The sequence below is a fragment of the Emydura macquarii genome, unplaced genomic scaffold, assembly GCF_026122565.2.
Source record: "Emydura macquarii macquarii isolate MOO-44397 ecotype Brisbane River unplaced genomic scaffold, CSIRO-AGI_Emac_v2 contig_3451, whole genome shotgun sequence".
NCBI classification, from domain to species: domain Eukaryota; kingdom Metazoa; phylum Chordata; order Testudines; family Chelidae; genus Emydura; species Emydura macquarii.
Window position 1 is genome coordinate 4160997 of NW_027133588.1, and position 23371 is coordinate 4184367.

The 23371-nt window shown below is 42.0% G+C and overlaps 1 protein-coding gene across 5 annotated transcripts in view; it reads left to right on the forward strand.

Annotated features, from left to right (window-relative positions):
- Positions 1–22456, forward strand: part of DAPK2 (death associated protein kinase 2) — an 80915-nt gene extending 58459 nt beyond the window's left edge. For 2 of the 5 annotated variants that reach the window (XM_067534806.1, XM_067534807.1), the window contains exons 8-10: positions 4774–4926; positions 6713–6758; positions 7862–9600. In XM_067534806.1, coding sequence (XP_067390907.1) covers positions 4774–4926; positions 6713–6758; positions 7862–8509 — 847 coding nt within the window. In that variant the 3' untranslated portion in view covers positions 8510–9600. Of the gene's footprint in view, positions 1–4773; positions 4927–6712; positions 6759–7861; positions 9601–15389; positions 15480–15653; positions 15747–16942 lie in introns of those variants that run through there. The other 3 variants (XM_067534809.1, XM_067534808.1, XM_067534810.1) reach the window with 3 other exon arrangements.
- Positions 22457–23371: the final 915 nt, after the last annotated feature.

The window sequence follows — 23371 nt, forward strand, 5'->3', positions numbered from 1 at the left end:
CTGGCTGGCGAAGCAAGGGGAGCAGAATTAAACACATCCACAGGCCATGCTGAAAGCTTTTGGATTGTTCTCTGAGCTGAGATTCCACTCGCTATAAAAGGGGGGTGAATTGACAAAGTAGCCTGGATGCTATGAAGTCCCTTATTCCCTGCGGTACAGTAAGGGGCACATGGATACAGTCAGAGACATATTGCATAGCCCACCAGCAGCTAAAGAGCAATTCTAAAATTGTCCGGATCCTTGATCTTTATTTCCAATCTTCATGTCATCAGGTGATACCTCTGAACCTGATAGAACATCAAAGTCTTCATACATTGCTATTTACATCTGTTTATAGATAAATTGGAAGGGAGACTGGATGTTGAGAAGAAACAGGTCAGAATGTTTGCCCTGTGATTACAGAAATGCACAGATAGCCAAGGGCTCTGGGGAGTTTTCACATACACAGGCCTATGCTGGAGGTGGGAAAATGGAGTGGGTGGATCTGTACTCTGTTCCAGTAGGGCACTTTTTTTCTACTTATGTGCTTTTGCTCTGTAGAGAGATAGAAGCATTGCTTTTGCATTGCTCCAGCTGTTTTAAATGACCTAGAAACCTTCTGCAGCAATAATTTCGTATTTAGAGATGGGCTTGCCCCATGAATTCCAGATCCAAACTTCCCCAAAGTTGGAGGTTGTCCAGAACAGGAGTTTTGTCTGACCCCATGTCTACTTATAACTAAAATCTCTATTGGAAAAAAAAGAGAAGAGAAATGCAAACAATGTGTCCGTGTAGATTTCCTGACTCGGTTGTGTCTCAGTGTATTTGGGGTGTGTCACAGATCCACAGGATTGGTACTGTGCTCCCAGCTTTGGAACAGTCTCTAGGAGGAGCCCCTTCAGTGTGCCAGACCCGCTAAAGGTATCACTCTTCCTCCAGGATAAGCCACACAGGTTCTCCACCTCTTTAGACTGGACCTCTGGGCCTGCAGCACTCCTGCTTCATACTGTGAGCTCTGTTCAGTGAGTCCAATCAAGATAGACTCATGGTAGAGACTTGTACATTCTCCAGGGATCAATACATGTGTGCGCTAGCCTCTGCAGTGACACTCAGACAGTGTTGTCAAAATAGTAGGGTTTATTAGTCAACTGGAACACAGCATAGGAAGTTCTTAGGTTAGCACAGAGAAAGGAAGGCTAACTCATAGTCCATTCTGGTCAGCCCATAGCCCAGCCAAGCTGTGGTGAACCCCATTGTTCAAGCTCTCTGTGTGTCTCAATCTGACCTCCTTCGTCTGATATCAGGCAAGAACCCTGACCCCTTCCACCAACTGACTCTTATCCTCTCATCTCACACCTCTCCACTCCTTTGTTCTTGAGCTGGGGTGTGTTGCTCAGCTTCCCTGCTCAGAGGTGGGGAAGTTTCCCTCTGGATTGTTGGTTGCTAGGTGTCAATGTCCTGGTGATTGGATTTGCCATTGTCTTCTCAGATACTCCATTGATAGGAGGACTAAGGCACAGACAGCTAGGCGACATTCTTATCTACCTCTCTTAGGCTTGGTCTACGCTAGAAAATTAGGTCGGTTTAACTACATTGGTCAGGGATGTGAAAAATCCCTTAGTGGCATAGTTAACCTGAACGAGGTCCCCATGTAGACAGTGCTAGGTTGAGGAAAGAATTCTTCCGATGACCTAGCTACCACTCCTTGGGGAGGTGGATTACCGACACCAACGAGAGAAACCCTCCTGTCCATGTAGGTAGTGTCTACACTGAAGCACTACATGGCACTGTGCTGCTGTTGCATTTTAAGTGTAAACAAGCCCTGAGAACAAAGAGTCTTTGCTCTGGTCTACACTTATCTGGAGATTCGGCGGCAATTGGCGGGAGTTACACAAACTACACAGAGTAACTTGCGTAACTCACGTCAACTGCTATGCTTCCCTTCTGCGCGCTGTCTACACTGCGCTGTGCCCATCGACGCAGCACTACGCTACTTGAGGGGGTGGTTTACCAGCGTCGACTTCCTGATCGATTGAGCGGGTCTACGCTGATCGCTCAATCGATCCAGAAAGATTGATCTGGTGGCGGCGAATTTGCCGCTGTCAGTATAGACATGGCCCTTTTCCCCCCACTGGGTAACAATGCAGCTTATGGGGGAAACTGAGGCACACATAGTCTTAATAAAAATATGACAGAAAATTCCCATTTGTCACAGGGTGCCCAGCATGTCTTCCTTTACCCAGTGTTAAGGCCCCAGATCAAATATTCCCAACCCTTTGACAGCATTTACAGCTGAAACAAACCTTACCCACTTTTTGTAAGTATATATTTCCCCCCACAACAATAGCTTCCTGGATGGATAATACACATAGTGATGCTTAGCGTAGTAAGCTAACATAAACACAGTAGTCCTCTCTAAAATGGGATGGAAACGATGGCATGAGCCCTTGAATGGGAGGGGTATAACCCTGTACACGGTATAAAACTCTTAAACCTGTTTTGCATTTGTCTAGAGTTGTTTCTTAATGTTATTAATACTAACTTCCATTGAGACTTTACGGCGCCTTTCATTATAAGGGATACCAAAATGCTTACCCAGTGATGAGCATATATAATACCACCTACTGTAACACACATGGCCACGTTCTTATGGACACCAAGGTCACTGCAAGGGTCAAACCCAGGTCTTTCAGCCCCAGGAGCACAACCCCTACCATTGGAGTTAAAGGGATAATTCATTTAAGTTCTGAGTAGTAAGCTGTTGCCATCACTGGGTCCAGCCTCTTGATGGCAACATAGAGCCATAGAACCATAGAATTAGAAGGGATTGCAACAGTCATCTAGTCCAGTGTTTCTCAACAACCAGTTCATGGACCAGCACCGGTCCCTGAGATCTCCCTGACACAATATAGGAAGCCGGTCCCTGGTATCAAAAAGGTTGAGAAACACTGATCTAGTCTAACCCCCTGTCAAGATGCAGGATGGCTATCCAGCCTCTTTTTGAAAACCGCCAGTGAAGGAGCTTCCATTACCTCCCTAGGCAGTTTGTTCCATTGTCCTACTGTTCTTAGAGTTAGGAAGTTTTCCTGAGATTTAATCTAAATCTGCCATGCTGTAGTTTGAACTCATTTCCTATTGTCCTGCCCTCTGTGGCAAGAAGAGAGAACAACTTTTCTCCATCTTTTTTATGGCAGCCTTTCAAGTATTTGAAGACTGCTATCCTGTCCCCCCCTTAATCTCCTCTTTTCCAAACTAAACATACCCACTTCTTTCAGCCTCTGCTCATATGGCTTGCATCCATCCCCTTGATCATCTTTGTCACTCGCCTCTGGATCCTTCCCAGTTTCTCTACATCCTTTCTTCATCCTCATGATTACTCACGTAGAGCCAAGGTGCTAAAGCAGCATTCATACAGTGCCTCTCAAGGGTCATTTAATGATTTAAAGTTGGGTGAGAATCATCCCCATTCTACAGCTGTACAAACTGAGACATGGAGAGGTGAAGTGACTTGCCCAAGGTCACAAAGGACTCATATGACACACTCAGCATCAGTTAAATTGAGGGGGTAATGGGTGGAAGGAGAGAAGCCAAGTGCCCCACAGCATGATTTTTAGGAAGGGAAAAAATTATGGCCAAAGACTATAGGTCAGGGATTCTCCAGCTCTGTTTTGTGACTGCTAGTGAACCACAAAGAGCTGGTTTCTTACGTGTTGCCTACTCTCCTCCTTGTCCCTTTGCTCCATTTCATTCAGCAAGAAACATGGTAGGTTGAGTGAAGAGCGGAAGTAGTCAGCACAATTGACTGTAGTTAAATAGGACAATGCTTAGTGCGCCAAAGGCAGCTAAAAATACTCCCCTTGTGTTTACCTTCCCTTGTCAGCAGCTGTGGCAGTTCTGGGTTGTTACATGATTGCAGATTGGGAGGGGGTGGCAATTTCTCTGCTGAGATTTGGTCCACATTATGAAAAAGTTTGGGAGCCCCCTGTTTTTGTGCATAGTGCCTCTGTGTATCTAATGTCCTCGCTGAGCAGATACAATCACAGTTATTAAGATGTCACGTGAAAGTTACCTGGCCAGTGTGACAGTGTTTGGATGATAAAACACCCGTTGTGAGAAGAATCACTTAAATAAGCAATGACACTCCTCTAAGATCTGAAGGGTTTGCTGCAGTTTTGTTTTGAGCCCAGTGCATCCTGAACTTCTACTACCAAAGCCCAAACAGAGGAGGCAAGAATAGTAGTAGTAGTATTGGAAGTTTTAAGATAGGATTGGATCAATTTCCTTATTATAAATAACACTTCCTGGAAATCTGACTCTCTCCACTCAGCATTCCTGGTATAAAAAAAGGAACTATAATCAAAGTGCTTTAACATCAGGTTTTTGTGGGACAGAGAGGGCACTGACCAAAGGGGAGCTATGGAGGGACATTCCCTGGTGTAGCCTGTGGGTATGTGTGCATGGACTCCCTGATGCATTCATAGCAACTGGGATCCCTCCTCCAGTGCTGATTATTCTTACACTGGGCGGCAATAACCTGAATGTGTCTCAGGGATAGGTGTGTCTGTGAATAGAGTCGCTGCTGTCACACTTGGAAACACATTAATGCTGCTTTTGTGAGTCTGTTTTGTAGCCATATATGTGGTGAGCCAGGTTTGGGCCTATTATTTCCAAATCTCCTTGGCTGCCCTGAGTAAAAGACCCACATTCCAACGTTGTCATTTCATAATCTTGGAATCACGTCAAAGTAACTTTCTTTTTTCAGTCAAAACATGATTCTCCTCTCTGGCCTTTCAGGCTGAGCGGCGCATCACCTTTCCTTGGAGAAACGAAGCAGGAAACTCTCGCCAACATCACAGCCGTGAATTACGAATTTGACGAGGAATTTTTCAGTCACACCAGTGATCTGGCAAAAGACTTTATCCAGAAACTTCTGGTGAAGGACACGCGGTAAATAAATATACGAAAATGGCTGGCTGCCTTTCATGTGTCCCAGGCAAAAATGAGCACACTGAGCAGTTCACAGGTTTCATTGCAGAGTATGTCACGGTCCCAGAGTGAGGTGTTAACTACAGGTGTATTGCGCCCCTTGTAAATCATTGTATACAGAGGCCCTAAAAATATGCCCTGTGCCAAAATTTGGCATGCATTTTCTTTCACCAGTAGGGTTGGGTTTGTTTCTGTGTTTAATTTGTGCCAAGGCTGAGCCCCGGCACCTCGGGCTTGCTGCATCAGTTATGAATGTAAAAAAATTGCTTGAGCTCCAGCTCCTATTTGCTTGAGCCCTTGCACCTCCTTCATTACACATTAAGCACTGGTTGGTTTGTTTTCTGTGAAGTGCCAATTGTTGCAGTTTATTGGGTTTTAGAAGCTGTTCTTGTGTCCAGTATTTCTTAAATGGGTTTTTTTATTGTCTCTAATGACATCTTGCAATCCATTTGTCCTTGGTAGGGGTGTGTGTGTGTGTGTGTGTGTGTGTGTGTGTGAGAGAGAGAGAGAGAGAGAGAGAGAGAGAGAGAGAGAGAGAGAGAGAGAGAACTGATTTTATACTCAGATATTTCAAAAGCAGCTTCTCTGCATGGACTATGATCTACCTTTTTTTGCCAGGGTACATATCCACTTTTTGTTACTTTTGTTGCTATAATGATTTGTGTTGCAGGGGAGCCTAAGTGCTCTACTCAAGAATGCGGCCCTGCCATTGGTGGTGGGGGTGGGGGTGCTAATGCACAGAGGCTGCCAGTGTGTCGAGGCTGCTGCTCAGAGCAGAACCACAATTTAATCAGCATCAATTCTCAGAAGTAACTGGGAGGAGATTTACTCTAACACTACATTAAAATTAAATAAATGATTAGATGTCAGTAATTAATATACAGAAACATGCTTGAAAGGGCTGTATCATCTTCCAGTTTGTCTGCTTTGGTAGATTATTTGAGGGAGGGTGAGGAGATAAATTGGTGAGATGTGAGATGGTGTTTCAGAGTGAGGTGGGGTTGAGCAAGCCAGGCACAAGCTAGGAGCAGTATCTGGAGAATAGGAACGTACTGCAAACCACGTGCTAATAAACTGAGGGTAGGAGAAAGTTTGGGTGGCCCAACAAAGGTTAAAGGGCATCTGATGTGAATGTTTTGCACCGGTTTAGAAAGTGCCTTCTAAAATAGTGTACCATTAGTAATGCTGCTATGGTGTAGGAGGAAGTTAGATTTTCTGATTAGTACTGAAGCATCCTATCCAGGAATACTGCTTTCAGGAAGCAATAGCTCCAGGGGTTACTTAATAGCATGTGCATTAAAGATGTTTTTGATTACGTTAATCTTATAGAAATTGATATAGATAAAAAGTCAGACCAAGTATGTGCGGAAGAATTTGCTCATTAGGCAGGCTAGACTAATAAGACAGAATATATCAGGAAACATTAGCAACATTTCACCTCTTTTTAACAGAGCAATGAGAGAGGGAGAGATTTTGATTGAGTGCAAATGAAAATTAAGTCCAGTTGACAGCTTTACTGCGGGTAGCACTGTATTAACATTGAAGACAGAAACCTAGCAGTATGAACCCACCTGCCCTATGGACAAAAGTAGCTGTGAAAGTTGTACCTTACTGTAAGTAATCCTGGTACTACTGGTGACAGTGTTATAGATACAAGGTACAATATAAAAATGTTGGTTCATAAACAACATGAAAGAAGTGTGTGGTAAGAGGCTTGATTCTCATTTAACTCTGTGTTTCATTGTAGGAAGCGGCTCACAATTCAAGAAGCTCTCACTCATCCTTGGATAACGGTAAGGCCAAAGATCATGATAGAATATGGCTGATGCTTTATAACAGGTGGACATTTGTTTCGGGCTAAACTAATACAGAATTTGTATGGGAATTTATATTTCCACATTAAATGCTAGGTGCCTAAACAGCAAGAGAATTCACCACGGTTATGGCTTTCAGAAATCAGTTGAACCAGTCAGTGACCCTTAGCCTCTCCATGTCTCACTTTCACACAGTAAAGCAGGGAGAATATTCCCCTTTCTCACAGGTAAGTTATGAGGAATAACTGGCTGCTAAACATTCTGAGATCCTTGGATGCAAGACACGGTGGTAAAAACCTGTTCAATTCCTTCCAAAATCTTGGATTTCTGCAAGCCTTAATAATGAATTCTGTTATTACAATAAACATCAAAGGAGAGATGACGAAGATTTGCCATTCATTACTGGAATATAAATAAATGGGCATACAGTATTCTGTATTAGAGCACACTTTGTGTTGTTTTCATCTCTAATCACTGTTTGCATGGATACAAACTGTACCTCTGGAGTCGTACTTTTGTATGTTAAGAGCTGACCACAGCAAACGTGAAAACAAATCAGCTTCCTCAAAATGTCATTGCTGTAGTGAGCTAATAGCTGTCCGGATTTACTTGATACTTGGATTTGTGTGTGTTGTTCTAAGCACAGCTTGCTTCCATAGATAAATCTCTTAGTGAAAATAAATTTGGCTAATCTCAGAATGACAAATAGGGATGTTTAAACACTGCATTGTTCTCATTTTGTTATGTATTGTACAAAACATTGAGTGGAGTGTTTTCAAGATTATTATTTTTTCCTCACAAATGTCGATGGTTTTGAGAATTTAACTGCACAAAATAGCATGCAAATAGTTCACGGCCCTTTTGTTTATTTACATGTGTCACATGGGAATGAATTCTTAGTGCTTGTCACATCACTCCTTTTATTTTAATCAAATGCATGAAAGGGAATGACTGGAAATGAAGCTTCTCCCCAGCATTGTGGAGATGCAATTTGCATCCTTTGTGTCCTGTGTAGAGTTGAATTTGTGCAATATCTTGCAATCTTTGTAAACAATTAGTAATATTGGTTCTTCTGTCTGAAGACTCACCAGTTGATAGAAGAAACAAAAGTCCAAGAAAACAAGAAGGCTGAGAACAGTCAGCTGAAGACAAAACATCTAAAAGAGTACACCATCAAGTGCCATTCGAGTATGCCACCAAATAACACCTACATCAACTTTGAGCGCTTTGCCCATGTGGTAGAAGACATTTCTCTGGTGGAACATGGTTTCAGCACTCTGGCTGTGTCCCATGATTCCTTGCAGGAGGACATTGATGCTCTGGTTTCCATTTATAATGAAAAAGAAGCATGGTACAAAGAAGAAAATGAAAATGTGAGACACAAGCTTTCACAGCTGAAGTATGAGCACCGTAAAATTGAATCCTTGAAGAAACATCTACAGGACGACATTAAAACTGTAGGTTCTAGTCTTGCAGGTATCACTGGGAAATACATTGATTTAAAGTCTCAGTATGAATCTCTGAGTCAGGAGCTTTCTGAGGAACTCAAATGGATCCAGGATTTAATGAGTAGCTTTCAGCTGGAGAATGGAAATGAAACATACATGAATGGAAACTTTGGTTCTGTTTTCAACAAAGATATTAATGAATCACTGATGGAGTTGTTAAATAGATCTTGCTGTGAAGAATTCCTTGCAGGCTTGAATCTTGATGTGGAATCAAGTCAGTAATGTTGGTTAATAGAGTATCTAATGCAGATTTTGGCCTATTTTGCTGTCTGTATCAATGTGCAGCAGTAAAAAATCATCTCGGTGTGTAATTTCACCACAACACCACCACCTATTCATTAAAACAGAAATATGGACGTTGCCCAAACTATTGACCAAAATCCTATACTCTGCAGTAATTTTGTGTTGATATTGTGACTAGCTCAGTTTCTGAACCCTTAGAGAATTAGATATCACTTTGTTTTAGGGCACATGTAACCCTGCAGTTATTCAGCACTAATATTATGTAAATATACAGGTCCTGAAAATTATTAGGTAATTAACTTGAAAATGAAGAAATATTTCACTCCCTATTTACCAGATACCGCATGCTTTGAAGTCTATCAAATAATACGGTAACATTCTTGTTTGGATGAGGGAAATAGTCTTACAGACTTGCTGGGGTAATTCTGCACAGCAGATAATTAAAAACACTTATGAAGGTTAGTGGAGTCCTTTAAAATGGAGCAAACAATGCAGTGATTTATCATTTCACACTATGAAAATCACAGCTAACGAATAAAAGTTAGAATTCTTTTATAGGCTAGTTATTCAGGGTAGTCTCTCTTCAGCTGTCATCAGATGTTAGATACTTTTAGTCCTTTAATGTGAAGTTCTTGCCGTAAAAACAGGTACCTTATGTTTCATGTGCTAGAAATATTTTGTTCAAAAGACAGAATGATAAATCTGTAATGGAATGACTGGAGAACTGTGTTTGTATATTTTAGTGGTGCAAATACTAGATTATTTATGAGGATGATGATCCATCAGGCAATGTCAAAGGACCTTTGACTTTTATTCCACAAGAAGAAAGGTCCCTCAAAGGAAACAATTCATTGACTCAGTGATGTGGAACTTGAGATTGGTGTTTTTGTTCCAAAGGCTATTTTTGAAACTTATAAGAAAGTAAAAGAAAAATAAAGTCAACCTTTAAACTGAATAATGCACCATTTTCCTGTACTTCAAAGGAAAGGTTAATTGTTCAGGTTGTATTTATGTGCACAAATGTAACCCATTTCACGTTTTGGACACAATAAATAGTCTCTTATCCAGGATGCTATAGTCTCTGATGGGGAAGTCTGTGAGTGAAAATGGGATGTTTAAATATCTACTTAGTGAAGTAATTACAGGGCCATATTCTCTAGCTTGCTTATGGCTCCTTTGTGAGGCTGAGGTACTGCAAAAGGCTGTAATCTAGACACAAATGCCTAGCCGAGAAAGAGAGTTCCCTGCTGGGGCATCTGTGCCTCAGTTGTCACACTCACACTATACACACACACTCTCCCCACTATTTCTCCCTCCCCTGCCTGCGCAGAGGGTGTGTCGTGGCCTGGAGGGAGTGTGGTGGAGCTTTGCTTCACTATGGCAGTCCTTGACTGGCATAGGGTCATTTAAGGAGCCTGTACCAGTGGTACAGGCTAGAGCTGCCTGGAAGAAGCTTTAACTTGCTTCAGAGCCAGGGTTGGCCTAGAGAATCAAGGAGTGGGAACTTGACCCTGCCAGAGCAGAGCTGCAAGGCAGGAATCAAGCCCATGTTTTTTGTGACCTGTCATAAAGACTGCAGGTTGCCAGAGAACATCGGCCTGGCCAGTTCTGTGATGCATCTAGTAGTGGAAGTCTTTTGGGGCCCGGCCAGTAGATTTGTACAGGGCTGATTGCAATGGGGCTGACGTTGATTGGGCCTTTGTGCACTACCACAATACAAACAACATGATCAAGCAATAAATCCCTCCTCGCTGGGCTCCCAAACTGTGGGAAGTGCATATCACGTCTTCGAGAGAAGAGTCAAACAACAACGTTCGCTCTCAGGGCTGCTTCCAGTGGCCAGTTTGGAAATGGATGCCGTTGCTTTCCCTAAAAGGGTAAAAGAAAGAGTCACTCTCCATGGCTTCAGGCAAACTCTCCAGCCCTAGTGGACCAAATCCCCCTTTTCGGATAATCATGCTCTGAACAAAGGGGAGGACAAAGGGAGAGGTCATGCTTGATATGTCGGAATTTTCTCTTTGTCCACCCCTGTTCTCTCCCACAAAGCCCACTCCTCTGTTCTGGAGAAGCTAATGAGCTGCTGTTCATAAGGTTATAAGAGTAATCCTGTGTTTTGCTTTATAGATAAGATAATAATGTACTTTCATTTAGCTCATAGACAACAATGAATCAAACATGCTATGTTCTCATAGTGACTTTGGGAGGCTAGTGAAAAACTACAATTTTATTGATGTTTTACACCTGTATATAGCACAATAGCTGTGTCTGGTGTTCAGCAGAGAAAGACATGCACCCCACCCTGAGAGAGGTATACTCTACATTAGACAAAATGCTTCTAAGTGACTTAGGGGCATAAAATGACATTGTCTCTCAATGAGACTTAGGCTGCTAAGTGCAGAAGGCCCAGATCCTCAAAGGTATTTTGGTCCCTAACGCCCACTGAAATCAATGAGAGTTTGGTGCCTAAATGTCTTTGCGGATTTAGGCCTAAGTCACTTTTGAAAAAGGGACTCAGGGGCAAACGTCACTTAAGTGCTTTTGAAAATTTTACCCAGGACCTAATAAATCTTAATTCTTGAAAATATTTCACTTGTCATTTTCCAGGGAACCTAAGAGAGTTAGGTGCCCAACTGCCATTGAGTGCTAGACTCCTTTGAGAGTCCAAGCCTAGAGTTCTGCCCAGTGCTGCACAGTACACTGAAGATGGCACTGTCCAGAGGGATCGTACAACGTTTTCAGAATCTAAGTTCTCTTCCCCTTATTTTGAAAAATAACTTAAAATCTAGTAAGATTCAAAATCTGGAGAAAAGACCCTCAATGCATAGAATCTGTCTGCCCCACTCCTGGACTCATATCACTGCCCATTTGGATTATCTCTGCATATGGATGTACTGGCACAGAGCAGAAGGGACATTAGAGCAGGTGCTCTGCTCCTTAACGTGTCTGGCTGAGGCTAGTATAATTATGATCCACTCCACAAGACCAATGCTTTTTCATGAATTGAAGGAGGTCACTGCTGTACTGCTCCTGAGAAAGGATTTCTGATTAATCACATCCAGCTGAGAACGAGGAGGTCACCACTTTGCAAGGTACTTAGCAACATGGGGCAACTGATTATTAACAGTCTGGAGTATCATAAAACTCAGTGGCGCTCCAGATCACGCCAGGGCTCTGTCATTGAATGAGCACTTAAATATTTTTGATGATTGTACAACTGACATTTAACAGTGATGTTTTGTAGGTCTAACTTGATTTCTCACCAGCCTTGATGACTTAGCACATTTGTGGCATGCTGCCTAGCCCCTTATAATGTGGGGAAATGACATCTAATTCTTAAATACGCAGGGTCAATTGTGCACAGATGTTGTCTGTCTATAATGGAGATGGAGGGCTGGCTGATAATTTCAGCTCCTTTAATTGCTGGCTCAAAGAGGTATTGACATAGTTTGCCACTGGAGATGAAATCTCAGCGTCTGTATTTGTTTGTACAAGTTCCAAGGCTGAGGACAGCCTCGGAGAATGATGGGAAGCAGAAACAGTGCAAATGGTTCTGGTGTTTGCTATTAGGCTTTAAACATTTCTCTTTGCAATAGTGAAAGTTGTCCTGGATTTCCCATTAAAAGTGTTCTTAGAATTGGCATTTCCATATCCTTCTCCATAGAAAAATGTATGCATTTAACTTGTTGTCCTCTTTAAGTGGCCTTCCTGGCCATTGGTGGCTAGAAGAGCTAGAATCAGCTATTAGAGACTGCTTTAGGAAGGATGGGGTGATCTGCTGTACTATGGTAAATCCTCTGGAGTTTTTACATTGATGACCTGATTTTCAAAAATGCTGAGCACTAAAAGCTGCCATTTTAAGAGGATTTGTGAAACCTCAACCTCACTGACAATCAGGCCATGACTGTCTAACAGCATATTTTCAAGGTGTTACATACCTTTTGGCTGTTGCATAAAAAATGTTTGTTTAAATCCAAACATCTCAGAATACATGCGCATAAAGCTTTAAAATTTGCAGAGTCCCTCATTGACTCTGATGTCCTATGGCGCCTCCTTGCTCTCTCTCCCTTTCTTAAAAAGATTCTGTAAAATACATCATCAGTTCGGTTACAGCCAAATTGCAGAACTACTGACAAGAAAAGCTGTGGTGTTGTACCCTGGCTTAGGTGTATCGTTTAGAACCATGTTGGCTGTTCAACAGTAGAATAGCTTGTGTTAGAGAGACTAACAATATTACCGGTCAGTTTCCTGAAAAGGTGTTTAAATCCTTACAACTGCACTTTCCATACTGGTCTGGTGCCTCTATTTCCTTGTGTGTCTGTTTAATTCTGGTCCAGTTAAATCTAAGCATTTCTGGATCTCACACAACCATAACATCTGCTTACAACATAAATTCCCTGAGCCATATTTACTGATGCAGCATGTGTATCGTAACTGATATTGAATGTAAGATAATGTTCTCTCATTTTATTATCAGGAGCTCGGGAAAAGTTCCCATTTTTAATTTGCACTATTTCATGAAAATGATACTTCCTGACAGGCCCCATACAAATGAAACCTATGTATTTGGTTACTTTTCTTCTTCAGTCTGAATTGAATCTATTGGTCTCACAACCTAAATGAGCACCTCCCACAGTCCATTTTACATAACTGTCCAGCTCTCGTAATGTAAATCACTTACAGTTGAGAGCTACCTTTGTTATAACTTTGTTCTTATGTCCTGTTTCACTGCTCAGCAAACCCCTCAGAGGTGTAGCCAATACTAGACTTCAACATTGCTTCTGTAGATTACCAGTGTGGTATTGACCTACTTCCTAGGTCAGTGGAGAAGCAGTACTGTTGGTGCATTACAATTTGATGTGTGAGTAGCAGAGCGCATGTAGATCGCTTTGAAGTTTCTCAGTATTTCTTGTTCATATGAATGTTATACGTTCTCCAGCTTCAAAATTGGATCAGCAAGTCCCTCAAAAAGTTATTTGTGTCTGTTGAGTTTCCCTGTGCCTACTGGTAGCACAAAACAGCATTGTCGAGTTGGGGTTATCAAACCCTTCTGGTAAATAATAAACCCAATAAACTTACACACCAAAAAGACATGCTAGGGGAAAAAAGAAGCCCAGGTCAGAATTTAGGGAAAGGTCCATTCTGAACTTTGGCTGAAGCTTATCTCCTTAAAGAGCCCAACATGGAAACCCTAATTATTAACCCAGCCAAACCTGGAAAGCTAGCATCAAGATCTGAACTTTGTCACTACTAAGGCTCAATCTCTAGAAAAAGATATGCCCATTAGAACAGAGAATCAGGTTTAATGAATGCATCTTCAAATGTTTGTAACATTTTATATCCCCCTTAAGTAGAGGTTCCCTCTCCTTTCGTTGCATGAGCCCATATTCAGCTCCTTGCATCCAATTCCTCTCGCATGAACCCAGAATCCTACATATGGGTTTTTGCACCAAGTTCAGTACAATGTGATGCATCTTTATGGGGGGACCTCATTGCAAGTAACTGAACAAACTAGTTTCAGTAGAAGACCAAAGAGAGGGAATGGGAGCAGATTCCCTACTTTTTAGGTTACAGTTGGTTGAACTGTTTTAAGGTCTTGGCCCATGGGTTAAGAACCTCTGAACTAGTGTAATGCAAAAGTTTCCAGGTGGTTTAAAAATAAATTGTTTGGCTCTCTGGGAGCTCACTTAGCTTCTCCATTGTTAGTATTTCCTTGGTACACTGTAGCTGATATGATTTCCTGATTTCATCAGTAGATCATTTCCCACCCTCCTGACTTGTACACAGGGAAGGATCTGACATGGCTGATTAGCAGCTAGGATATTGACTTAGGCCCACAGAACCTCTTAAAGTTGAATTACTTTTTAAACAGAACACTGTCAGGTTTAAAATTCATATATTTCTTTTTTTTTAAAGCATCTTTTCTTATTAGTGTCTCTATTAAACACTTTATATCATTGATCGTCAATCTCGTGTGCCCTTCACCATCTGTGCTATTTACTTCTACCGTGACACTCAGCCTGGACAATGAAAGAAGTACACTAGTCTGTTTTCCCCCTTTATTCTGGAGGAACTGATAGTGGCTGTAGAGTTAAGGCTGAGCTGAGATTTTGCCTTTCATGGGTCCTTAAAACCTCTCAGGAGTTGAAACAGTGGCTTGACTTTAAAAACCTAAATAGATACAGAATGCACTTCAGAGACAGGACACGGAAGTAAATGTGCCACTGGTCTGATCTGGTATGAGAATTCCTAGCTCCCTATGACAGCTGTTCAAGTTAATACTAATAGGTCTGTCAGCACCATAGATTGTGAAGGGTTTCTTATGAATGTAACTGTGGCAGCTGGCAGGCTGGATGGAATTAATTTTAAATGCCCATTCCTTCCAAAGGGTCAGAGGTAGTGCCGGGTAACCTCTTTCCCTCCCCAGAGGGCCTTGGCTAAGGATCCCCATAGGGTTCTGTTCTGTCACTGTTCCTAAGTGACACTTGTCAAACCCCGGCAGAAGGCAGAGGAGCTACAGGCTAAAATGTCATTGGTATGCTGACAACAGCTCTCCATCTCCTTCTCAGCAGCCCCTGATGGAACTGTTTCCATGCTCTCCCAATGCCTTTCAGAGAAAGGGACTTGGATGAAAGCCAGCAGGCTTATTAGGCTCATACCAGATAAGACAGGTGCTACAGATTGGCGAAGCACTCTGAAGAATTAGCAAAGTCAAGAATTTCTCCCTCCCTTGAGCACCTCTCTGCCATCCTCTCTCTGGTTTTTAACTCAGTTCAAAGTGTAACCGACACAAGCAGAGTCAGGTTTACTTTCTGTCCCTAGAGGAAGCTAAGCAATAAATTTATCATCTCTTGTCTTCCAGCCAATGGACAAGCAGCAGGCCATGGTGAGGCGAGAATCTATCATTAACTTGGAAAACTTCAAAAGGCAATATGCCAGAAGCCGATGGAAGGTACGGCAGTGGGATAGTAATACTGATGTGGTAATACTTACCCTGAGGGGCTTTGAGGGCAAGCTAACATTTGCATAGTGCTTTGAAGATGTAAAGCACCATAGCTGTATTAAGTATATCAGGGATTTCTGCATTGCACATGTCTCACTTAATTCTCATCCCCCCTACTCCCAGCTCTCTTACAGTATTGTCTCCCTGTGCAACCACTTATCTCGCTCACAGTTGAGAAAGGATGCAACCAACTGATGCAGGATGAAAGTTTGGTAGGTACATTGAAAAACGGGGAAAAGGGAAGGGAAAAATAACTATTTTACCATGAAGTGAATCTTGCTCCCATATCATGGGCACCCTGGGGTCCCAAAAGCATCAGAACTGCCATGGTTCTGGTGGTCAACCCTCGGAGAAGCCAGGCCATGAGATGCTGCACCCCTTGTGTACCCTGGGCCACCGCTCCAAGAGCGCTGTCTGTGGTATAAATGGGGAGCAAGGAGTGGCCAGTGGCTCTGAAAACTGTATTCACTGGCCAAAATTATAATATGGGGGAGCAGTATAGAGGTTGCAGTATGAGCATGGTATGAAACCCTTAGCTGAGAGAGGAGGGGGCCTGCAGTTGCTCTGGGCTGGGTTGGGAAGGAGGGATTTCATCCAGTCCCTACTACGTACTGTACTTTCCCCATGCAAAACCAGAATAAATGGGGAATGGGAATTCGGTGCTAAGGGCCAATCTTGCACTACTGATGCCAGTGGGATTTTGCCATAGACTTCAGTAGTCTTATCTAAAATGGAAAAACGCTTGTATTCAATGGCTTCTCAAAGGTTTTAGTATCCATGAGAGTGCATCACTGGACTGTTTGTATTGCTTAAACTTTAGGTTTGCAAAAACATGGACTCAAAAAATTCATTAGGTTGCAAGTATACCAAGCTTACATACTCCTAATGCATTTTTACCTAAGTATCCTATATAGGTTCTTATGACATATAATTTTTAGTGAGCCTTGTTTTTTGCTTTATTGTTTACATGGATTTGTTCAGTCTCCATTTAGCCAAATATAAAGTGGGGTTTTCAGTCACGCTGTTTTGTGAGCTTTAGTCAATATAGAAAAGAAGGAACAAGGATATCCTGGCTTTAGGGGTCAGATTGTCAACCCCACTATAGGCCATCTGCTCTACTTTGGCAGGGAAGTCACTTATTTTAGTTTTGGCCCAATAATCTCAGGTGGGAACAGCCACCTCAAAGTGGACCAACCAATCCAGAATCCTGTTTGGTTGTGTCCTACTAAATGTTTCAGAGGATGGAAAAATATCCATGATGTACCTTACACCTGTAGAGAACCTCAGTGATGTTTCTCTTAGCTCTCCTGCTTATTTCCTTTCGGTGATTGATTAACAAACACATACTTAATCTGTGTAGGAGCTCTGTATCTCATTCAACAGACTGAGTCATGATGGCCTCTTTATTTCAGAGAAATTGTGAAAGCGACCAGGGAGAAGATCTTTCACAAAGAAATGGAACTCATCTGAGAAAAAGTAGCATATTTTAGTGGATTTAGTGTTCCACGCTAGAGAGATACAAGAGGAAAACCTCACCCTGGCTAAAAATGCAGCCCTAACAGCATAACCTGGCTTATGGTCTAATTCAATGATTTGTTGTGCTGCACACTTTTCAAAGCATCTGCATAATATTAGGCAAGATCTGCTGAAAACGTCATAAAATTGGGGAGTCTGGATTCCTGAGAAGTGTGGCAGCACCGACACGGTTGGAATAATTTTACTTGTAGTGCTTTTCATTCTTATTTGAATACATCTGTGAACTGTGATATCATCTGTATCCAGAACATTGAGATTTTACTGACATTTTCTTAAGTGCAGCGTAATTCACATTCTGAGCCATATATAAGAATGTGTGCATTAATACCAAAGGATCAGTCTTCATGGCTGTGAAGCTTTTATTGCTTCTTAAGCAAAGTTTTACAAAGAATTCTTATTAGTAACACAGACATTCAGTGACAAATGACTACTGATAACACCTCTAAAGCCCTGTCTACACTTACCTCTGGGATTCGGTGGCAGTCAACGGGAGTTACGCAAGCTACGCAAAAAACTTGCATAACTCCCGTCAACTTCTGGGCTCCTCTTCTGCGCACCGTCTTCACTGCAGCGCTGCATCGCTTGCGAAGGTGGTCTTAGTACATCGATTTCTGGATCAACTGAGTTGATCCAGAGAAATCGATCTGACGGCGGCGACTTTGCCACCGTCAGTGTAGCCGTAGCCTTAGATATCTCCAATAAAACTGCTTTCCTGGCTGTCGTGATGAAAAATCATACTGTTTTTCCATTTTATCATTGAAGGTGCTAGCCTGATATCATGGAAATGGTGTAAGGAGTAGACCCGAGTGAAGTTTTTTGTGACGAACAATATGTATTTTTCAGTGAACTGAAACTATTTGGAAATATTTTTTTGCTGAAGCTATTAATTGATTTTGTGAAGACCAAAACACCATTCACAAAAGACAGGCAGGTGGTGCTGCCACTGCTGTCTCCCTTGTAAGCTTTAGCCTACGGGTTAAACCCAGATTCTGTTTCCCCCTCTGCCTGTGGTAGAGCAGAGATTTGAACTTGGGACTTGCACAATGCAGAATACTGCCCTAATCACCAGGCTATGGGACGTTCTGCTGTAGAGGGCTCTCAGTCTCTCCTGTGTGAAGCTCTTTTACAGTGTATAAATAATTAAATAGTCATTAGAGCAGAGATTTGATCTTGGGCCTTCCATCTCCAACGTGAGTGCCTCAACCACTAGTTATAGAATCAATCCCACACTCAGTCCATCTGAACCAATGACTATTTGTGCTTTATCCTAGGGAACATCCTCTGTAGATCTGTAAAATAAGCTTTATGCTGGTATAATTGCATCCACACTAGGGGGTTCCACCACTTTAATTATATTAGTTTCTAAGCTGATATAGTTAAATTGGTACAAAAAGTATGTGGAGACCAACCCTTTGTTTGAGGTGGGATGTAGCTAAAATCACAAAGCAAACTCAACTGAATCAACTGTTTATTCTACAGAATTTCACCTGATTTGAATGGTTCTGAATCAGTCATCCCAAGCTTGAGATTTTAAAAGGTCAGAGTTGCAAGTTTGTGCTGAAATATAACACCAAATTAATTTTGCCTGGCTTCAGGTTTCACTGTGAACATTTTGCAAAGCATTAAAAATCAGGTTTTAGTTATAGCTTCATATCCTCTTTCAAGTGGGGATAAAAACATGCATAGCACATGCATCAGGAGGAAGTATTCAGTATCCAAGAAGAAGGAGGTAGCTTACAAATTGGAAGCAGAAAGGAAGGTGTGAGGGAAGAGAGACAATGTAAGGAGGTGAGAAGTAAGCAGTGAGGAGAAGTGAATAAAAGGGACAGCTCGGAAGGTAAATAAAAGAACTGGGAAGTTAAAAAAGACCAGAGGAGAGAAGGGAAAACAAGGTTAGGAGGATTATGAACAAAAGGGATGTAAAGAGGAGTGTTTCCACCAAATGTCAGCCCACAATCTGAAACAGTTGATTTAAAAAATAAGCTTCCTCATGTTCAACTCTGCAGTAAGCCATGGCTAACTCTGTGGTGGTCCTCAGCCTGTTAAAGCCTTGTCTTCACTAGGATAAAAAGATATGTCCTGAATTTGAGTTAGCAAACACAAGGTAAAATCCTAGTGAAGACAAGGCAATGTATAGTTTGCACACGTTAGCTGGTTGAGGTTTGGACTATAGAAAAGTCTAGGGTTTACCTTGACCTGCTGACTCATGTTAAAACTACAAGTGCCTTGTCTTTACTAGGATATTGCCTTGTGATAGCTAAATAAAATTAAGAACACACCTTTTTTTCCTAGTGAAAACAAAGCCTCATTGACCAATTAAGGAGGATCAGAATTAGGCAGCAATCGTTTTAGCTCTCATCTTGATTTCTATAATATGTTCTTAGTTGCTCTCGACTTCCCTTTCCTTATTATACTTGTTCAGAAGTCTGATGCTAAACCCTCTGTGATGGAGCCTCAGATCACATAACTTCTTGTAGCTCCATTAACTTCAATGGAGCTATGGCAATTTAAGACCAGCTGATCTGCCTCAGTGTTTCTACTGTGCTTCCTTGCTCTCCCATTAACCTCAGTGACTATCAAAGTGGCATTGTCTTGGTAGCTCCTTTTTCTATTTCCCCATTTAGAATCATTAGAATCATAGTATCATTCTGCTGCTGCTTTGGTTTTGTTACAGATCTCTTCCAAAAATTCACTGGCTGCAGCGGTAATGCCAACAGCAATGATAGAAGAGTACAAGTTAGATTGCTGAGAGCTAGACACACATTTTCTTTGACAAATCTGAACAAGTACTTAGATACTAGGATCTGCAGCTCTTAGATACTATGTTGATAGGCCACTGTAGAAAAGTGTAAGGTAAATGGTTGGAAATATGGACTTGACTCTTGTTCAGAATATTTATTGTAAAATATGAGGTTGCCTACCTACATTTTTTGAAATGTAACTTAATTCTGCTTTGATCAACTGTTCTCTGACTACTGAGCCTTGTTCTTAATTCAGGTCACCTACCTTCTGTGTAGCTAGACCAGGTACTGCAGCAGCATTTGAACACCCAAATGAGCACTGAGTTTGGCTTATTTGTCAGCATCACTTTGCAGAATGAACACATCTCTTTGCACGTGCCAAGTACGCAACAGAACAATGTTTCTACTGTTTTCTTCTTTGCTTACTCTCTACACTTCTCTCTGCATATAATATTCAATATCTCCCAAGTTAAGGTAGTTTTGCTAGTGATTACAGTTTGTCAAAGAATTTTTATTTTTTTCAGTGACAAGAAATTTATATTTGTGTTCACTTCCAGAAGAGGGATATTTCATGTACCTGAGCCACTTGGTCATATGTACATGTCCTTAAACACACATCTGAATTGGCTTATACTGTTTGTACAGCAGTATGTATTATATCTGATTCTTCACCTCTCCCATTTTCTAAAGTCCTGAGCTGCTACCCCTTTTCTAATAATGTATCCAGACAATGAATAGTTACTGAATACTGTGGCTTCAATGTACCTATATCACATGGACCAAGCAAAATATCAATTCTGTTTGTATGCAGTATTCTAGATAGCCCAATTGACTATTAAGGGTGAAAGGAGACAATAATATTACTTCAACATAAATGGTACAAATTCAATATTAAAACCTAGGTTTTGATAAATTATATTGTACAATCATGCTGAGGATTTCCAACACTGTCCATAGTGTGTTCAATATGTTGTTGTAATATGCCACACTTAATATATATTGTTTTATTAGCTGTTGTGTTGACATTTTAATGTACCATTTTAATGTACCATTACTGTGATATCCTTGTTTCCATATCTTGAATTATATTTGCTTTTCCACTCACTCACTCGCTAGCTCTGTTTTTACAAGTTAATGGAGACCAAGTCTTCAGTGTTTTGTTGAGTTACCTATTTTTATATTTAAAAAAAAAAAAGAATATATCTGCTAGTGTTAACTTAAATGTTGGACTAAAAGTGAATTTGTGCTGATGTAATAAATACATAAAGGGAGACTAGGGCATAGAAAAACTATTTTCTTTTCATCCTATAGGGAAATATTCATAAAGAGAACACTAAAAATATATATTTGAAAAATCAATGGCTCCTCCACTTGTCTCCCAGTTTCTGAGTTCAGGATTTTTTTTGTCTTGTCCCAAGTGATGGTGCTCATATTAGCCGGAGTTTATCAGCTGGGACATGGGAAATGAAGCTCTGGTCCTGGGATTTTTAGAAAAGTAAAGAAAGAATTCAGCTCTAATTTGACATCTGCAGGAACTGCAGGTGCACAGCACCTCTGAGTTCTGGTTATAGTAACATCCGGGATTGTAACATCAGACATTGCTTACGGCCCAGTCCTGTGAGGAGTTGAATGCCCTCAACTCCCAATGAAGTCAATGTGAGTTAGCATTTTTCAGGATTTTGGCCTTTAGTCTTGGCTGTACCCCTGTGCACCTGTGGACACGAATGTGCAGTAATAACCACAACCGTGCTATCGCTCAGATAAAATGCCATTGCCTCCTTTCCTTACAACTTTCTGTGAGTGCGACGTTTCACCTGACTTCTACGGGATGTGGTGTTCAGTGCAGGGAAACCACCAGGGGGCATTACAGGCAACACTCCTGTTGAGCAAAATTATTTCCTGACTTTTCAAATACTAATCCAATGCTGGTGTATATTTTGGAGGTTTTCAGTGCAAACGCTAGTCAGTGACTTACGAATAGATTTTACGATATTTTTTTTCTAAATGTATTTGTAACCTGGAAGTCTACACCTATATATTCTGTTAGGGTGAAATTCACCCCTGAGCAGAAGGGCCAGTACAAGGCATATTCACCACGTAGTTAAGCTCTATCTAGAAGACTTACGTAGTGCCTAGTCCTCGTCCTGGCTCTGTGTATAGGGGTGAATTTTGCTATTAATGATTTGGAATCTTAAATACAATTGTCCTAGTACAACAGCCTTGAGTTTCCCCTTGAGACTGAAAGTAGAATGTAAAGAATGTACTTTGTTATAATGGTTGCACATGTTACAGGACTTGCTTTTCTGGGAGATTTATTTTTTTAATGCATATTTTTTTAATTCCCCTTGGGAATCTGAAGAGAGATGCAATAGTCTGACTAAAGAATATTTTTATTATAAATCAGTTGACATGATATGGATATTTTATTATTGGTGCACCAGTGCTATTTTTAACTCTCTGTACTTATGTTTTTATTAGGAGAAATACTCCGATTTTTATTGAGTACCTGGCAAGAATATGAACTCTATCAGAATGCAAGAAATATATTGGTCATTCTGATTTGCGAATAAAACTTTGCAAAATATTAGTGTGTGTAATCTCTTTATTTGCCCATTAACGCTGTGAATTTTTTTGAATAGAAAGGAAGGATGGTCCAGTCGTTAGCTGGGATGCTGGAGACTCAGATTCTAGCTCTGCCACAGGTTTTCTATGAAACCTTGGGCAAGTCACTTGCCCTCGCTGTGCCTCAGTTCCCCATCTGTGGAATGAGGATAACAGCACTTCTCTACATCTCAGGGATGCCGTGAGGATAAAGATTGTGAGGTGTTCAGATATGGGGGCTTGTGACAGGTGGGCTTACCCCGCACTGAGCAGAAAGGCTTAAACACACGCTATGGGCAGTGGAAATCCCGCCCCCTCAGGCTGTGCTCCAACTGCTGCCATTCCAGGAAGATTGCCAAGGAGGAAGGATGCTTGCAGGAGGCTCTAAGCAGGGGGCCACTTCAGCACCCAGCTGAGGGAACCAGAGGCCCCAGCGACCTGCTACCCATGGCCGACTGCCCAGCGTCAGATGTCCAGAGACCTACTAGCGCCAGGCCGAAGCCCTGACGAGACCCGGACGACAGCAGCGGGAGGCACGGTAGGAAGTGGCCCAGGGGCACGGTGTGAGTGGTATCTCCCACCAGAGGCAGGTCAGCGTGTTGTGGTAGGATCCCTGCTGACTGGGTTGAGGACCACCCCTGTCACAAACAGGGCCCAGTGCCGGGATGTGGTGGTGTCGGGCAGGCCTAGCCCTCCCCCTCCCTTGGGGTGACAGCAACCCCCCAACCTGAGCTTCATACTGCAGAGGTGCGCAAACCCCTGCCGTAGCTACAGACTGCTTGCTTGCCCCGCCCTGCCAGAGGGCCGGGGGCGACAGACTACATCTCTTGCCCCACCCTGCCTGAAGGCCCAGACCACGGACTGCTTGCAGCCCCGTCCTGCTTGGGGGCTTGGCTTTTAGACCGTTATGCGGCACCGCCCTTCCTGAGGGTCTGTGCTATATAGACTGCTGACTCATCCTGC